The 17,811-nt window shown below is 62.0% G+C and overlaps 1 protein-coding gene across 1 annotated transcript; it reads left to right on the forward strand.

The window, feature by feature from the left end:
• Positions 1-8,047: 8,047 nt before the first annotated feature.
• EXOC3L4 (exocyst complex component 3 like 4) lies at positions 8,048-17,208 on the forward strand. Its single transcript, XM_027521628.1, has 11 exons — positions 8,048-8,473; positions 9,337-9,988; positions 10,922-11,033; positions 11,273-11,395; positions 11,749-11,849; positions 12,052-12,132; positions 13,651-13,765; positions 14,552-14,671; positions 14,744-14,896; positions 15,540-15,661; positions 16,664-17,208. The coding sequence occupies exons 1-11, from the start codon at positions 8,068-8,070 to the stop codon at positions 16,854-16,856; spliced, it is 2,178 nt and encodes a 725-aa protein (XP_027377429.1). The 5' UTR covers positions 8,048-8,067; the 3' UTR covers positions 16,857-17,208.
• Positions 17,209-17,811: the final 603 nt, after the last annotated feature.

Genomic DNA, 17,811 nt, shown 5'->3' on the forward strand with positions numbered 1-17,811 from the left:
GGGCTTCCTGGAGGAGGTGCTGGCAGCTCCAGGAACAGCATGGTCTGTCTGCAGATGACACAAGGTCCTGCAGCATCTTGGGTGCCTTCCAGTCTGCTGTGGGCTGGATTTTATCCTCCAAACTTCCTTCTGTTGAAGTCTTAACTCCCAGGGCCTCAGAATGGGTTTGTATTTGGAGATAGGTCTTTAAAGAGCCACGGGGTCGCAGAGAGTCGGACACAACTTAGGGACTTGTCGGACAACCACAAGTTAAAACGAGCCCATTTTAGTGGGTCCTGGTCCACCATGTCCTATGGGAAGGGGCGGTCAGGACACAGACCCACAGAATGATGACCATGTGCAGACACAGGGAGAAGACGGCCAGCCGCAGCCCAGGAGAGGGGCCTCGGGAGAAACCAGCCCTGCCAGCACCTTGATCTGGGACCTTGCAGCCCCCAGAACTTTGAGAAAATGAATGTCTGCGTTGGCAGCCTGGGGATGGCCCACAGGCTTGTGTCTGCTCTCTCCAGGACGCTATCTGGAGCACCTCCGCTGCTCTGCGCCATGGCCCTGTGGCTCCAGGCCGAGTGAACAGGCCTGGATCTGTCCTCCCTGGATTTTCCCTAAGTTTTTTTTCCCTAGGATGCCAGCAGCGGAATCCCCCCAGGAAGGTGTGGGGCCTGCCTCTTCTGGGAAGTCTCAGTGACCCTTCCCACTAAATGTCTTTAACTGGAGCCACCGTGGGGAAGTGGGCTGCATGCTCGTGGCTGATCAGTCTCAGGCCCACCTCCGCGCCTTCCCTCACGGGCTGACCCCTGCCATCCCTCCTTGTCCCTGACTTCGAGCCTGTCTGTCCTCTGGGCCCTGTCCTTCTCCCAGCTCCTGAAGAGTGGCTTACAATGTTCCTTGTGCTGTCACTGTGTCCCTTCCCTCTTTCTGGTGCCCCATGTCTGCCCTCGGGGCTCTTAGCACCAGGCAGGGCACAGGGGCTCTCAAGATGAGCTTGGCAGGGCACAGGGCTGGTGCTGGTAACTCTGCCCTGGAGGGAGGGGTCCTTCTGGGCTTGGACACCGTGGGCTGGGTGCCCACTTCCAGCCGGTTGGCGCCTGCTCCTTCGAGCCTCAGTCTGACCACAGGAGGGACAGGCTGTCCCAGCCGTCCCCAGCGAGGTCAGCTCCCTACAGACCCCAGAGTGCTGCCCCCTCATCCTCTCCTTTACCCTGAGAAATTGCTGTTGTTTAGTCACTAAGTTGTGTCCAACCCTTTTGCAACCCCAGGGACTATAGCCTGCCAGGCTCCTCTGTCCATGGGATTTCCCAGGCAAGAATACTGGAGCGAGTTGCCGTTTCCTTCTCCAGGGGATCTTTCTGACCCAGGGATTGAACAAGTGTCGCCTGCATTGGCAACTTTACCACTGAGCCATGGAAGGAGCAATGGAGTACTTCCTGTTGTATCAGTAAACAGGGTGTCACAGTCGACAGCGGTTGCAGCCCTTCAGTGTGAACCTGTGAGCCCTAAGGGGACAGAGGAGGGAGAAAAATACCTGCTGTCTAGCCTACAGCTGTCAGGCGACAGCCACCCGCGACGGTGAGTCCTGAGAAAAGGAAGGAAGCTCAGGATGTGAAGATGCAGAGGACCGGCCCTGGCAGCTGAGGTGCAATGAAAGGAGTGATTTCAGTGACAGACTCTTTCGTCTTCCCACACACAGAAAAGTGCCGAAGTCCGTGACTTGGGATATCTGGTTTTCTTTGACAATAGTCTATTGGTGTTCAGACTACCACCTTTCATTGCGAAACTTCAATATAACCAGTCCCCCGCTCCCCTCCTCGGAGCAGTTCTCTCAGGGTAGTTGATGTGCTGCCTCCCAGGCTTGAAGTCCTAGAACTTCCCACCAAATGGCATGCAACTCTCAACTTCTAGGCTGTGAATATTTTTTAAGCCGACAGCCACCAGGGCCCCTGACCTGAGCTTGGGCTGGGCTCCCCACTGCTGCAGGAATCAAAGGTTGGCCTTATTGCCTCTGAGCAGGGCGGGGGGTGGGGGGCAGGGGGGAGGACATCTGAAAGTGAAAGCAGGGCTCGTGGTGGGGTGGGGCTGGGGGTGGGGCGGGGGCCGGCCGGTGTGACCGCAGCTGGAAAGCCCCAGCCGTCGGTCAGTCCCCCTGGCTGCTCCAGAGGCCCCATCGCCCGGGTCCCGCTCTGAGGGCCCGGCCCCGCCGGCTTCTCCTGGTGGCCCTGCTCTGCCTGGGGCCCAGCGTCTACTCACCCGGCAGGTATGTCCACGCAGGTAGAGGAGGAGGGCCTCTGGGGTGTTGTGCGCAGGAGGCGGGGATTCAAGGGCTTAGGGAAAATTCCGGTTCTGCCGGTGGCCTTCCAGGCTAACGGCTTCAGCTTAGAGCCCAGACCAGAATGCCAGCTCAAGTCACAGTGAACACGCACACACACATAGAAGCAGACAGACAGGGACATGGAGACACGCAGACAGAGGGACACGCACGTACACAGCCACTCACAGACCCGCTGAGGCACACACCCCAGGGGACACCAGTCACAGAAGTGGCTGCACACCCAAGGGCGGATGCGCCTACATGAAACTGCTTATCTGTGTTCCTTGGGCACCTGCCATGGTTGGACGCTGGGTCAGGCCCACTCCCTGCCCTGGGGGGCTCCTGGTCAAGGGGAAGATGCCCCCGACCCTGGAAGTGCCCCTCCGTCATGGGAGGAGGCATGCGCAGGTCAGGAACCAGGCGCGGAGCAGGAGGTCCTGACTGTGGTCTGGGGCTCAGGGAGTCGGGGAAGGCTTCTTGCCGGAGGAGCCACCTGAGCTGAGCCGTGAAGCAGCCGCGAAGCAGCTGGAGAAGGTGAGGGTGAGGTCACTGTTGGCAGAGAAGACAGTCTGTACAAAGGTGCGGAGGACACGTGAGTGTATCCGAGTGATCAGAGTGGGTGAGCCAGTGAGTGAGAGAGAGTAGAAGAAACTGGAGGGGCCAGGTACGGCCTTGAATGCCGAGCTAAGGAGGAGCGTGTGCTTCTCCTGAGGGGGAAGGCAGCGGGGGGTGGGGACAAGGGTTCTATCTGGTTGCCGTATTAAGGGAAGCCTCTTTAAAGTTGGTATTTATTTGTTTTTGGCTATGCTGGGTCGTCACTGCTGCAGGGCTTCTCTGTTTCTGGCCAGTGGGGGCTGCGCTCGTTGTGGAGGGCAGGCCTCTCTCATCTCAGTGGAGCACAGGTTCTAGGCACGCGGGCTTCAGTACCTGCCGTTCGGGGCTCTGGAGCACAGGCTCAATAGTTGGGGTGCAAGGGCTCAGTTGCCCCGCAGCATATGGGATCTTGCCGGATCAGGGATCGAAGCCATCTCTCTTGCGTTGGCAGGTGGATTCTCTCCCACTGAGCTACCAGGAAAGCCTCAAGAAGGGAAGGCTTTTACGTGCCCTTTTGTTGTTGTTCAGTCGCTCAGTCGTGTCCGACTCTGCCACCCCATGGACCGCAGCACGCCAGGCCTCCCTGTCCTTCACCATCTCCTGGAGTTTCTCAGATTTATGTCCGTTGAGTCCGTGATGCCATCCAACTATCTCATCCTCTGTCGTCCCCTTCTCCTCCTGCCTTCAATCTTTCCCAGCATCAGGGTCTTTTCTGATGAGTCAACTCTTTGCATCAGGTGGCCAAAGTACTGGAACTTCACCTTCAGCATCAGTCCTTCCAAAAATCATTCATGATTGATTTCCGTTAGGATTCACTGGTTTTGATCTCCTTACAGTCCAAGGGACTCAAGAGTCTTCTCCAACACCACAGTTCAAAAGCATCGATTCTTCGGCACTCAGCCTTTTTTGTGGTCCAACTCTCACATCCATACATGACTACTGGAAAAGTCATAGCTTTGAGTATACAGACAATTGTCAGCAAAGTAATGTCTCTGCTTTTTAATATGCTGTCTAGGTTTGTCATAGCTTTTCTTCCAAGGACCAAGAGTTTTTTAATTACACGGCTACAGTCACCATCTGCAGTGATATTGAAGCCCAAGAAAATAGACTGTTGCTGTTTCCATTCTCCCCATCTATTTGCCATGAAGTGATAGAACTGGATGGCATGATCTTCATTTTTTGAATGCTGAATTTTAAGCCAGTTTTGTCATTCTCTTTCACCTTCATCAAGAGACTCTTTAGTTCCTCTTCACTTTCTGCCATAAGGGTGGTATCATCTGCTTAGCTGAGTTTATTGATATTTCTCCCAACAATCTTGATTCCAGTTGTGCTTCATCCAGCCCAGCATTTCACACGATGGACTCTGCTTAGACATTAAATAAGCAGGTTGACAATATACAGCCTTGACGTACTCCTTTCCCAATTTTGAACCAGTCCATTGTTCCATGTCCTGTTAAGAACTTTTTGAAAATAGGCTTTTCTGGAGTTTCAGAAAGCTATTTCTAAGCAGGTAATCATAGCACCTCCAAATAATGACATTCTCATCAGGTCCTTCCCAATATTTATACCTCTTATTCATTTTTCTTGCCTTATTGACTTAACTAGTTCTTCTAGGCAAATGTTGAATGCCCTCAGAACACACATGCTTGTCTTCTTCCTTATTTCAGAAGAATCTTACACAGCAGAGAAGGGCTTTAAGGGAGGTTTATATTCTGGCAAGACCCCCGACCCCTCTAAGGAGATGGAATCCAGGGGGTCTAGGAAGGAGTACAGTTAGGACCTGTGACCAGGTGATGGGGGAGGTACGAGGGAGACGCCGTCCTCTGCCCCAGCTGGCTACTTTGGAGCTTTGAAGGATGGGGTGCTGGCCCAGGCCCTGGGGAGGTGGCAAGATTGGGACTGCGATGGGATACCTGGGAGGGGCCGCTATAGGAGGGCAGGCCTGGGAAAAGCAGGGGGAAGCTGGGGTGGAAATACCCAGTGCTGAGGGGAGCCCAGACCTGACTTGGTCACAGACAGGGTGGCCTCAGGTGGGAGCTTCCAGTAAGCATGGCCTCTGGGTGGTGCTCCCACACCTGCTCCTGGCCCTGCAGTGGGCGCGATGCCCTGACCTGGAGAACATGGGCCTCAGGGCACAGCCCAGGCCTGCGTCTCCTGGCTCTTGAAGCTGAGGCCAAGGTGCAGGGGCCAGGGCCTCTGAACACTCAGGGCAACAGAACAGAGAGAAAGACAACCAGGAAGAGGCCCCATGGGTGGGGAGGCAGGACCGGGACAGGAGCTCCTGGCCCTGCAGTGGGCGCGATGCCCTGACCTGGAGAACATGGGCCTCAGGGCACAGCCCAGGCCTGCGTCTCCTGGCTCTTGAAGCTGAGGCCAAGGTGCAGGGGCCAGGGCCTCTGAACACTCAGGGCAACAGAACAGAGAGAAAGACAACCAGGAAGAGGCCCCATGGGTGGGGAGGCAGGACCGGGACAGGGGCCACGGCAGAGTCAGCAGGGAGTCTGCAGCCCAGAAGACACCAGCCTGATGCCCGAGAGGGCCCGCACAGGCAGGGGTGACCCTCACACTGAAGGCTCACTGCCCCCGCAGGCTGCCTCCGGGGAGACGGAGGGGTGGATGGACAGAGGTCCCCAGGCCAGTGAGGAGGCCCCATCACCAGGGGGCCAGTCCGGGGGCCTGATGAGCAGGCAGGTGGTACAGAACAGCCCAAGGACTGCTCGGAGGTGGAGGCAACTGCACCCCAGCTTCTGAAATCCAGGTTAGCTGTGGGGAGCAGAGGGAGAGGCTGGGAGAAAGATCTGCCTGAGCAGAAGCTGGGAGGCTGGCTGGGTGCAGGCCCAGGAGGCCCAGGAGTGAGGCTGGAAGAAGTACAGACCATGATGGGGGGCGAGGGGGCTTCAAATGCCAGGCTGTGGGGAGCCACGGAAGGGTTTAAAGCAGGAGAGTGACCTGATTGACTTGTGCCTCGTGAAGGTCAAGAATGACTTGGGAAGCTGCTGAAGCAGGATTCGGGGAGCAGGGGGCAGAGGAACACCAGGGGGCCCTGGATGGGCTTTGGGACGAGGTGGTCAGGCAGGGTGGCTGGGTTTCAAGTCTTTGCCTCTGTTACCTCCCGTGAGACCCAGCCGGCAGCTGCCCCTCTTCCCCCAGAATTTTCCCCTCAGCTTCCTGGGAGAAATCAAGTCTGATGCCACTCCTGGCATCTGGCAGCCTGCCCACCTTCGGACCCTCTGCCAGGAGAAAGGGTTCCCTGGGCAGCAATGCTGGGCTGCTGGTACTGGGAGACAGGGTTCAGCCTCTGCTCCCAGCTTCCTAGCCAGATCTGGGCTGATCCTGACTCCCCGCCCCTGAGCTGTGTGGCTTAAGGCAAGACCCTGCCCCTCTCTGAGCCTGTTCCCTTATCTATGAAGTGAGGTGAATGACACCCTGTCACTTTGTTGTCATGGAGATCTGACACGTGCCAGGCATTGGACTGAGCATACAGTAGGTGCTTACTAAGTGTGAGCTCTTGCCAACCAAGGTAGTCTGGCTCGTCCTGCCCCCACACTCCCTGGAGACAGAGCCCAGAGCGGGGCAGGCTGGGCCCGGCTGGAATGGATCCTGCATCACCACTCCTGCCCCTGCTGGGCGCTGGGGGGCACGGTGGAGGGTGGGGGCGGGGGAGACAGACGGCCGCTGGCACGATGCTCCCTGCTGTGTTGGGGCTGATCTGAGGGCACGGTCCCTGAGTCCTGGCATCTGGGAGAACCAGGACCTGTGGCCGGGGCGGGGCTGATAAGGCCCGCATGGAGCACCTGGGCCGGCCCCTCCCTCCGGGCAGCCTCCTTCCAGCTGCTCAGCCGCCTCTGGGAGAGGAAGGTAGGCCTCAGTGACCCCCTGCATGTCTGTCCCCTGGACAGACATCTTGCTGGCAGGTGCGGGGAGGGGGGTGGGTTAGGGGCTGGGCCCTGCCCGTCCTGGTGTCAATCACCCCAGGCACACCGGGGCCTGGGGAGAGGCCGCTCCAGCCCAATATCACCCAAGGCTCAGGTGCTGGCTCCAGCCTGGCCTTTGTCCCCGTGGTGGGGGTGGCCGGGGGAAGAGGGGTGCTCAGCCTCTGGTTGGTCAGTGATTTCAGCAGGTCCTGCCCTCTTTTGGGCCCTAGTTCCTTGGACTGAAGTGAGAACTTGCTGGCCCCCACCACCTTCAACTTGTCTTTACACAGTGGGGTGGGTGGGAGGTCCCAGCAGGCCAAGAAGTTTCTCTTCTTTTTCCCCAACAGCCAGGTGGGGCTGAAAGGGGGTGGGGAGTGAGCGGAGCCTGGGGCAGCCTGGCGGTGGTGAGGGCCCTGCGCCCAGGCCCGCACGCCCTGGAGACCCCCTCCCTGTCCTCTACACGGGGGGCATCGGGGAAGAGAGTTGGGAGCCTCCAGCCCCTGGTTAAATATAGAACCATGGCCCCTCCCACAGCCTTCCTTGTGGGCTGCAAGGCCCCGATAAGCCCCTGGTGGCCTGGGCCAGCCCCCTCCAGCCTGACCCCACCCCCGTCCAGTGCTGGGACACCCAGGGAAAGGGGTGGACGTCCTCCTTGGGGGCCGTTGAGCTCCGCTTTGAGCAGAAGCAGTGAGCCTGATGGCTGAAAGGGGGTGAGCTGAGGAGTGAGGGGGGCATGAAGGGGCTGTGGAGGGGGTGGACCCGCTAGGCCTCAGGACTCATGGTTCAGGAAGCCCTGGACGTGGTTGCTGGGCCCACTCTGGGGACTGTGGGCTGCGGGCTGGGCTGAGACCCAGAATCTGCAGCTTTGTTTCCCTCTCCAGCTCTGGTGGGAGGGTCTGGCCTGGCAGACCCAGCGCGGGTGGGTACTCAGGGGAGACCGTCATGGAAAATGGTGTCAGGGGAGGCTTCCTGATAGAAGTAGCTGTCCGCCGTGTCTGCAGAAGTAGCTGCATCCTGGCACAAAGACGGCTCAGGCCACGGAAGCTGCCTGGTGACAGTTCCTTTTGACAGCTTTGGGGTCACCTCTGGCCCGGGGAGGCAGGGGGAAGCTTCCCTGACCAGCGCCTGGGCCCCCACACGCCCCCCGGGATCTCATGGGGTTTCGGTGTGTGCTCCCGGAGACTGGTCGCCCCACAGCCACCCCGCCCCGGCTTCCTGAGCTTCCCTTTCACCCCCAGCTCCGCTGCCGCCAAGATGCCGTTGCCGCAGACAGAGGCCTCTGGGCCGGAGCCGCACCGCCCCCAGGAGCCGGCGGAGCCGCACACCCCAGCCCAGGGCGCCCGGCGGGCGAGTAGCGAGGACGCGCCCGGCGCCGGGCACGAGGGCTCCAGGCCTGGCCTGGGCACCTTGCGGCGGGCCTTCTCGAGAGCAAGCCAACGGGCCTCGGTTCGAGCCCCTCGGGGGGATGCAAGGCTGCTCAGGCTCAGCGGCCGCTTCCTGTTCGGGTCTTTGCGGCGCACTCCAGACAACGGCCCTGCCGGGGACCAGACCGGGTCGACCTCGGAGCCAGGGCCGGCCTGCGGCAGGAAGGGGTCCTCCAAGGCCAAGGAAGGTGTTAGCCGGCGGTCGTCCACGCGGGAGGGGCCTGCGGAAGCCGAAGGTGAGGGCTCCCCAACCCCCCTCACTGAGCAGAGGAGGAAACCAAGGCCAGAGAGGTGGGGGCGGGGCCCAGGCTTCTTGATGGGTTACCCTCCCCAGCCACTCCAAACCCCTGCCCCGGCACAACTGCAGGGTAAAATTCTTCCAGCGTTTCAACATGGGCAGTGGAGAAAAGTGAGGCTCAGAGAGGTTAAGTAACTTGCCTCACGTCTCACAGCTGGGAAGTGGAAAAATGAGATTTGAACCCAGATCTGCAGGGCCCCAGAACTCCATGGGCTTCCACAGCCTGGCTCCTGGCCAAACCGGACTGGTGGACAAGGCACTGGCCCAGTCAGATCACAGGATCACGGAGGGTGCCTGTGACCCTCCGGAGGCGAGATTAGGGGGCCACCCAGGACATGAGCCCTGAAAAGGGCGTGCAGGCGAAGGTGGAGGTCTCCCGGGGGTGGAGGCTGGCCCAGAGCGGGGAACAAGAAAGGCTGAAGCTGGACACCGCGGGCAGGAGCCTGGGCATCCAAGGGCACGCCCAGCCCGAGCTCTGGCGCCACAGGACCTGAGTCAGGACTGCGCTGGAGGCCACCAGGTCCAGCTCCATGCAGGGAGCAGTGGCTGATGTAGGGGCTGAAGGCAAGGGGAGGTAGGACCCATCCCAGGCACGATCTGAACCAGGCTTGGGACCTGGGATCTGCCTCTTCAAAGGCAATTCCGAAGGACATAGGGCAGTCGGGTCCCTTGCTCCTGGAGCAGGCCTTCCGTAGCGCTCTGGAGCCAGGCAGCCCAGCCCGGGGTGTGTAGGGTCGGGGCCGACAGGCCTACCTGGAGCGCCCCCTTCACTGGCCCTCTTCTCGCCCGACCTTGCAAAAGGCACATCCGTGGCCGACCTCATCTCTGAGCGGCAACTCCTGGCTGCCTTCGAGCAGCTGCGGCACCTGGAGACGGGGCTAGTGGCCGAGAAAGCCTCGTGCACCTTCCAGCAGGACCCCACGGGCTTCGCGCGGCGTGCCATGGACGTGTGCCTGCACTACGACGGGCTGGCCGCGGAGATCGGCGCTATCGTGCGCGAGACGCTGGGCCCGGATGGCGTGGACGCGGCCGCGCTCGAGGAACTGGCCCGAGTGGTGCGCGCGGAAGAGGAGGCCCACCCGGAGCCCCCCGCAGACGGCGACTTTCTGCGCACGCCGCGCCGCTGGCGCCAGTACTGGGAGGACGCCGTGCGGCGGAGCGCGGAGGAGCGCGTGCGGCAGGCGGGCGCGGGGGAGGCCCCGGGGGCGGCCGATGCTGCCCCCGACTTGGCGCGGCTCCTGGCCGAACTCGGCGCTTTGGTTCGCCGCGACCTGCAGAAGGTGCAGCGGGAGGTGCACCCCGCTTACGCGGCCGCCGGCTTCCCGGCGTGGGAGGCCTACCTGCGTGCCTTCCACGGCGCGGTGGCCAGGCGCCTCCAGGAGCTCGCGCACGACGCCCGCGGCTGCGAGCAGCTCTACGTGCTGCTGGACTGGGTCGCCAACGTCTACAGCAGGTGAAGCCCGGGCCGGAGGCCGCGGGGTGGGGCGAGGGCAAGGAGGGGCTGGCACTGCCCGCGCGCGAAGCCTTCAGGAACCTGCTCTGAAGGGCACAGGGCACCTTTTCCTCCCCAGGAGAGTGCTGGCTGTTAGGCACCCAAGATCCGATCCGGGAGCCCTTTGACATTCTCTCTTCCCCATCCCAGACCCTGGTGCTCTCCCTCTCGGGTTCCGAAGCTGGAAAGCGTTCCGGGCGGGGTTGCTTCCGAGGCGGTGAGCCCAGTGAGTCCCCCCTAGTCCACGTGGGGCCTTTGAGTGAACTGGCCAAGGGCGCCTCCTCCAGGCTGAACACAACCACGGGCTCACCGCGCTCCTTGAGGGCTGGCTTTCACCCCCACTCTTGCTTTGGATGGACACCTCGGTTCAGGGCTGTGCAGAAGGTGATGGGGTGGGTCGCCCGTGCCCCTGAGCGCTCCCCAACTCCCCAGGCAGACGGGCAGTTGGAGGGGGCGCCAAAGTGCTGGGCTCCTTAATATTCTGTGTGGCTGCAGACAGGCACCCGCCCCGGTGTGGGCTGGATCCTAGCTGGATCCAGAACTGCAAGATCCTGGGGACGTTTAGAGCTCAATCTTGGGTGAACCCGAGCGTGAGGGTGGAGGTCACTCCCGAAGCAAGCTGGTGGAGGTCCATCCGGACTGCCATCTTTATGCTTTCGGGGCACGCTCCGCTGACTGCTTAGCCAGGAAATCCTGAGGTGGGAAGTTGGGCGGAGGGGCGTTTGGCACGGAATCCTGGAGGGCGGGGTGGCGGGCCAGGCGTGTGAATGGAATCCCAGATTCTGGGCCTCACAGCGATGGCCTTAGGCTTTGAGCCAAGGCAGAGGGCAGTGGGGGCAGCCGCAGTGGCATCAGAGTCCCGCCCCGACCTTCAGGCCCCGCCCTGCCTTCCAGTCCTGATTTCCTGGGCTCCCAGGACCAGGCTCTGCCCTCGGAGCCGCTGCCCCCGCTCCTGGCACCGGAAGTGTGGGCCCGACTGGAGGACGACTACACCAGCTTCCTGGAGGTGAGACCGGGGCCGGGCCGGAGGGGGCGGGGTCCAGGTAGAGGGTGGTCAATGCCAGCAGGCTAGGGAGGCGCAGTGCCCAGGGCCCGAGCCTCTCTGCGCCCTGCGGCCTCGTGCATGGGCCTGTGTCCTGGCAGGGGTGCCCTTGTCTCTAAGGGCGCGCCTTAGAGCCTGGAGGTAGGGGGGGCCTCCCTCCTGGGAGGGTCTCACTCACCGTGGCCCCTTCCCTGGCCCTACAGACCAAAATCTCAAGCTGCTTCAATGGCATCCTGCAGCTGGAGCAGAGTCGCTGGGCGGCTGCGGACGCCCCCGAAGTGCTGCAGGGCCTCTACCACACGTCGCTGTCCTTCGACGTCTGCATGGTGCGCTGGAGGGAAAGATGTGTGTTTGGGCCTCGGGCAGTGGAGACTCTCCTAAAAGTCACAGTCACAACTGCCTCTCCCCATCGGACAGGAGCCTGAGGCCCCACGTGGGGACGCGGTCAGAGGTCCTCGGGTCTCATAGCCAAGCTGGGAGAGCAAGGCCACAGCTCCCAGCTTAGCGGGGGGGACCCTGTGGGTGTGCGGAGCTGGGAGGGCTGACCCCTGGGAAATCGGGGCCCCTGGAAGTCAGAGCCGAGACGGGGAGGCAGAGCGAGGAGGGTGGAGATGTCCCTCCGCCACGAGGTGGGCGCTGGGGCCATCGGGACCCAGGGCTCAGACGCGCTCGTTCGCAGCTAGTGGCGGAGCATGTGAAGGCGGCCGGCGCCATCTCCGCAGAGCTGGAGGCCACCACGTTGGGGATCTGCGCCCGGGCGCTGGGGCTCTTCCTGCAAAAGTGCGGGCGAATCCTGGGCCGGGATGTGGTGGGTGGGGTGGCCAGGGTGTGGACACTGGTTGTCCCTGGGGAGGAACCCACCCATCCTGTTTCCTCGGAATCCGAGACTCTGGACAACTGGGAGGGAGAAGCCTGGAGGGCGGACTCGGGGTCTTAGCAGCCAGGGAGAGTCTCCAAGGCCCCTGCGTACCCCGCTCCCCAGGTACGAAAAGGCTTTTCTGGAATCGGGGGCGGTGAGCGAGCCTAACCTGTGCGCCAGCATCAATGCCTGCCAGGAGCTCAGGTGGGTTTGTCCCGCGGTGCCCAGCGCGACCGGCAGGGGGCGAGAGAGCCCTGGGAACCGCGACGCAGACACCGACCCTGCGGCCCCTTGGAGGCCTTGCCTGGAGGCCTCCGGAGGGGACCCCCTCTCCGTGCTCGTCCCCGCCCCTGTCCCCGCTGTAGGGTCCTCCCTTGGCCCCGCAGAGCTGAGGCCCTGGCAGGGACGCGGGGAGCTTCAGGGCTGAGCAGAGGCCAAGGTTCCAGCCACCCTTGCCCAGCTCATCCTTGCCACACAGGGCTCCATGCTCTCCTCCCTTCATCCCGCTCAGCCTTCTTCCTTTTAGGGACCCTCTCTCTTCTTGGAAGCCCTCCCTGACACTCCCCCTCGGCCCCCGATCCCCAGGGCTTTGCTGGTGCCAGGGCCTGGGTTCCTCTGCCTCAGGGGGCAGTGGCCCTCCGCTGTGGGCTGCCAGAGCCTTCAGCCCAGGCTAAGCCATAGTGTCCCCCAGCTGAAGATGCATCAGCTACTGCTGATGGTGTGATGTCCCCACGGCCAGACGGGACTGCAGTGTGGGGGCTCAGAGAGGCATCGCCGCTGGTCCTCGGTCACGCAGGCAGTACTTGCTGCACCTGGGAACCCAAAGCACGACCGTGATAAGGCGCTGGATCTCTAACACTCTTGTCCCTAGACTGTGCCAGGCTGGCCCTGGGCACAGGGGACTCTGGTGTAGGCCATCTCTGGTCAAGCCCCTGGTAGAAACTTAGCCTGTCTTTCTGGAGAAGGAAATGGCAACCCACTCGAGTACTCTTGCCAGGAAAATCCCATGGATGGAGGAGCCTGGCGAGCTACAGTCCATGGGGTCACCAAGAGTTGGACTCGACTGAGAGATTTCACTTCTGTGTCCCTGGCCTGCAAACTGGGAGAGCCTAGCCCTGCCTCCTCAATGATGAAATGGGGACATTGTGATATTTGGAGAGGCAGTTATGAGGCTCAAAGGGCTTCCCTGGGAGCTCAAAGGATAAGGAATCCACCTGCAATGTAGGAGACCTGGGTTCAATCCCCGGGTCAGGAAGATCCTCTGGAGAAGCAAATGGAAACCCACTCCAGTATTCTGGCCTGGAGAACCCCGTGGACAGAGGAGCCTGGCGGGCTACAGTCACGGGGTCACAAAGAGTCGGACACGACTGAGCGACTCTCACGAGCATCTGAGCAGGGCCTCTGGGCCAGGAAGGGCTGTGCTGCACTGTTCTGTCACCAGGAGGGATGGAGGTCTGGCTCAGCCCTGCCACAGGGGGGCCCTGCCATGCGGTGGGACCTCGAACACTCCCTGGCCCACCCCCCTGTGCTCGGCTCCCAGGTGCAGTGCTGCCCCCTCACGTGACCACTCCCAGGTCTTCTCCACTGTGCTGCCCCAGGGGGCTGCCCCTCACACTATAGTCTGAGTGATCGGAGCTGGGGTGGCACCCAGCCTTCACGGCTGTATGCCAGGCCGTGACCCCTTGCCCACTTTGCCCCCTCCTGGCCCCTCCCCCTCCCCAGGACTCACCTTCTGGCCAAGTTCCCGGAAAGCTTTGGAGAGCTGGAGAAGGCCCTGGGGGCTGCCGCCCGTGCCTTTCAGAAGCGGCTGCTCCAGGGCTTGCAGGGCGCTGTGCAGGTGAGGGGGCGGGCCCTTCTCTCCCCACTTTCCTAGCCCAGCACGTGCGCCCTGTGTCCTGAGCCTGGGACCCAAGTCACAGCACTCATTTACCATAGGGGCGTGTTGGGGTGGTGTTTCGGGTGCAGGCAGGGAACCCAGACATATTCCCAGCTGAGCAAGAACAGTTGGGAAACAATTACCTTCGTCCTTCACTCTCCTTGGGCTTCTCTGGTGGCTCAATGGTAAAGAATCCACCTATAATTGCAGGACACCCAGGTTCCATCCCTGGATGAGGAAGATCCCCTGGAGAAGGGAATGGCAACCCACTTTAATATACTTACCTGGAGAATCCCATGGACAGAGCTACAGTCCATGCGGTCACAAAGAGTCAGACATGACTAAGCGACTAACGCTTTCAGTCTCCTCTCAGAGACAAACTCTGAGACTCTCTGAGGACCCTCTCCTCAGAGAGGGTGCATCCAGGGAATGGCACCTCATCCAGCCCCTCAAGGCGCCCCCAGGACTCCCGAGGCAAGGCCTGGCTAGAGGCTCAAACTCCAACTTTGCCCACGGGGCCTCCGGGCCTGGAGGAGGCAGTCTCAGGGAAAGGTGTAGAGCCAGGAGAGGGGCTGTCCCCAAGATACCCTAGAAAAGGGGGTCAGCTCCCCAGACTTTCTTTCGGATGCCAGCTCGACCTTTGGCCTGAATCGCCCCTGTCCGGAGCCATGCCCTGGGTGCCCAGGGGAGGGTCTAGTGGGTGCTGGGGGTCAGCTCTTGGCAGACTGCCCACCCCTCTGCCCCCAGCCGCTCTTCAGGGTCCTGTGCACCAAGGCCTGGCTGACCCAGGACCTGCTGCAGCCCCTCATGGACAAGGTGGTGGCCTTCTCGGGCCTCCTGGAGCACATGGCCCCACCCCTGGCCCAGGTATGGCGGGGGGGCGGGTGCTGGTGGGGGTGTGCCCAGGGCTCCTCCCTGTGACCCTGCTTCCCCCCTCAGGAGACTCTGCAGGAGGTGCACCGCTATGTTGTCCGCGAGTACCTGGAGCAGGCCCTGAGACCCCGCGAGCGGCTCCGGGGTGCAGACCGCCGGAGCGGCTCTCAGAAGATGGGCCTTGAGGCACAGGCCATCAGCAGCACCTTCCAGGGCTTGGTAGGAGCATCGCCCAACTGCCCCGGGGCGCTGGCCTTCTTGGGGGTTCTCCAGCCCCCGGACCCTCCAGTAGCGCCCCCTCAGTCTGGTTTCATCTCGCCCCCTGTAAGAGACTCCCGGTGTGCGGGCTTTGGCGTGCGGTTCGCCCCACTCTCCGCGTGCCGGGGCAGGGCCAGGTGGGGAGGACACGTTGCATATATTTGCGTTGATTTGCATGTACTTTGTGGGCGGTGTAGGGGATGGATGAGGGTCACAGCCTCGTCTGATGGGTGGGGACTGTGTCGGACCTCTCCTCCACCCCACCCCCAGCAGAGCGAGCTCAGGCATGTCCTCCCCACACAGACACCCTTCATCTGGGCCGCTGATCCCCGACTCCCCGTCTGATGCCAGGCAGGCCTTCCCCGCGGGATCTGGGCTCACCCACCTGAGCAGACACGGAAAACCTCCTCTGCGCCGTGTCCTGGGGAGGGAAGAGGAATCCTGAGCCGGGGCCACGTCCCCTTCCGCGGGGCCGGAGGCGGTCCTGGTGGGGCCGCGGTGGTGGCTGCAGGAGGGCTAAACCAGGCACTAACCGAGGGGCTGCAGGTGGGGGCGGGAAGGGGGCTGGAGGCGAGGGTGGCCCACCGCGCCCGCGTCTCCGCAGGGCTCCGAGGCCACGTGGCTGGGCCAGGCTATCCCGTGCGTGGCTGACATACTGGGCGAGACTTACAAAGACGACATAGGGCGGCACCTGGAGACGCTCATCAAAAGCTACCCCGACATCAGGTTCGTACACGGAGCTGGTTCTGGAGACGGGAGACAGGGAAGGGGCCTCTCGGCGGGGCTCGGACGAGTCCCGGCCTCTGTGCGCAGGTGCGGGCGGCGCGACCTGCGGGCCCCGGACCCCCAGGCTGTGGGGGCCCTGGTGGGATCGTCTCTGCCCTTCCCCGGTGTTCTAATCTCGCCGTCCTCATTCGCTCTTGTGGTCCCTGGAGTCTGAAGGGAGCCGGAGCCCTTCCTCCAGCGAGTCTTAGGGGAAGGCACAGGCCCCCAGCTCCGGGAGAAAGCCCTTTCTGGAAGCCCCGACACCTGCCAGGAGGAAGAAGGCTTTGATCCTAGGGTGTGTGTTTGAGGGGGTGCTGAGTCATCACGCACGTGGAAATCCCAGCTGAATCTCTCCATGGCCTTGGAGATTCCAGGATGGGGAGGCTACCGAAAGCCCCTTCCCGGTCCCCTGCCCCGCCCCGCCCCACCGGAGAATCCTCAGATCCCAGCCTGTGCCGTCTGTTTGGCCTTGATTCAGAGTAACTGCGCATAGGCGGAAGGTTCCCCTTTGGACCTTCGGGGCTTCCCTGTGCAGGCTGGTCGGCCCTCCCTTGCTGGGAGACAGTGCTTCCAGCTCCTTGGGGTGCTCGGGGCGGGAGGGGCGGCACACTGGGCCAAGCCTCCCACCCCCCACGTGCCTGTCTGCTTGCCGCTGGGCTGGGGCGGCTCTGACTCCCCTGCCTGTCCCCGCTCCGTCATTGCCTCATCCGCATCGCGGCCCCCTGCTGCCTCCCTCAGCGCACTAGGTTTCCGGAACCTCTGCCTGGGCCTCAGAGGCCGTTCCCATCAGGCTTGCTTCTTCCCGTCTCCGCCGGTCTTTGCACCCTTCAAGACCCAGGCACCCCCCAGGAATGCTGGGTGCCCTAATGCTTCCAGTCCGAGCCCCGGGGTTCCCCTCGCCCTGGGGTCCTGGGTGTCACTGTAGCTGTCGAGTCTACAGCGGGGGCCTGCGTGTCTCTGCAGGCGGGACCACGTGCTGGCCATCCTGGCGCTGCGCCGACTGGGCCGTCGTCGGAACCAGCACTTCCTGCGCCATGCCCAGGCCCTGCTGAGGGCTGCGGCCAAGGCCGGCGGCTCCGGGGCCGCCGGGGGCCGCGTGCTCTTCGAGGAGATCGAGTTGTCCACCTCCATAGACGTGCTGGTTACCTGCATATAGTGCTGCTGGCCTGCGAGGGGGCGGACCCCGGTGGACGGAGGGCGGCCACCTTCCCCTGGCACCGAGCCCCAAGCTGGGACACCCGGAAGGCAGCCTCAGCCCAACCCCAGGCCTGAAGCCCCCCGTGGTGGACCGTCCATCCTCCTCCTTCTGGTGGCCAGGAGGAGGTCATGCCAGGCATGCCAGCAAGCCTGAGAGGCATTCCAGGCATTTGGAGGAGGGTTTGGCGCAGAAGTTCCCTTTGGTACTGCCCACCCGGGAAGGCCTCCCTACCTAACTGTCTCGCACCACCCCAATGTGAAAATGAAGAACAGAGTATTTATTTTTTAAATAAACATGAATTAAAATGGTATCTCTCTAAGGGGGGGCGGGGCCAAGTTGACTTCAGACAGAAGGTCTGTGTCCCCACCCACCAGGGGCCGGCCAGAGGTTCCGTGGTGACTCCCTTTTCCTGCCCACTGTACCAACGGGGAGACTGAGGCAGGTCTGAACCGGGAAGGCCCACCGCTGTGGTTACAGAGCAAAAGAAACTTCAAACCCGGTTCCCCAGGGGACCTGGCCTCATGTGCCTAGTGAGCTTTGCCCCGCAGGGGTGGGCACTGCTCTGTCCTGTTCTAAGCAAGCCTGCACCCTGGCAGATAAAGAAAGGCCAAAGCTTGTTCTACAGCTTGAGATATTTGGGTTAGATGTGCGAGGGACTTCCCAGCAGTGAAAGTTGTGTGCTGCTGCAGGGCAAATGTCAGCCTGGAGTGAGTGTGTGGAGGGGTGGACCCTGCAGGTCCTGGCTCTGGACGTGAGGCTGCAAGGAGCTTACTCCGGCCTGACCCCTGCAAACCTCCCTCTTCATCTTTCTCTCTCGAACACGTGACCTTGAAATTTGGCTCCAGCCTGCAGGCAAGCCTGCTAGGAAACGCCGTTTGCGTTGGCAACCTGGGGCTTTCCAGGAAAGCGGAGC

Source organism: Bos indicus x Bos taurus, chromosome 21 (genome assembly GCF_003369695.1).
Source record: "Bos indicus x Bos taurus breed Angus x Brahman F1 hybrid chromosome 21, Bos_hybrid_MaternalHap_v2.0, whole genome shotgun sequence".
Classification (NCBI taxonomy): domain Eukaryota; kingdom Metazoa; phylum Chordata; class Mammalia; order Artiodactyla; family Bovidae; genus Bos; species Bos indicus x Bos taurus.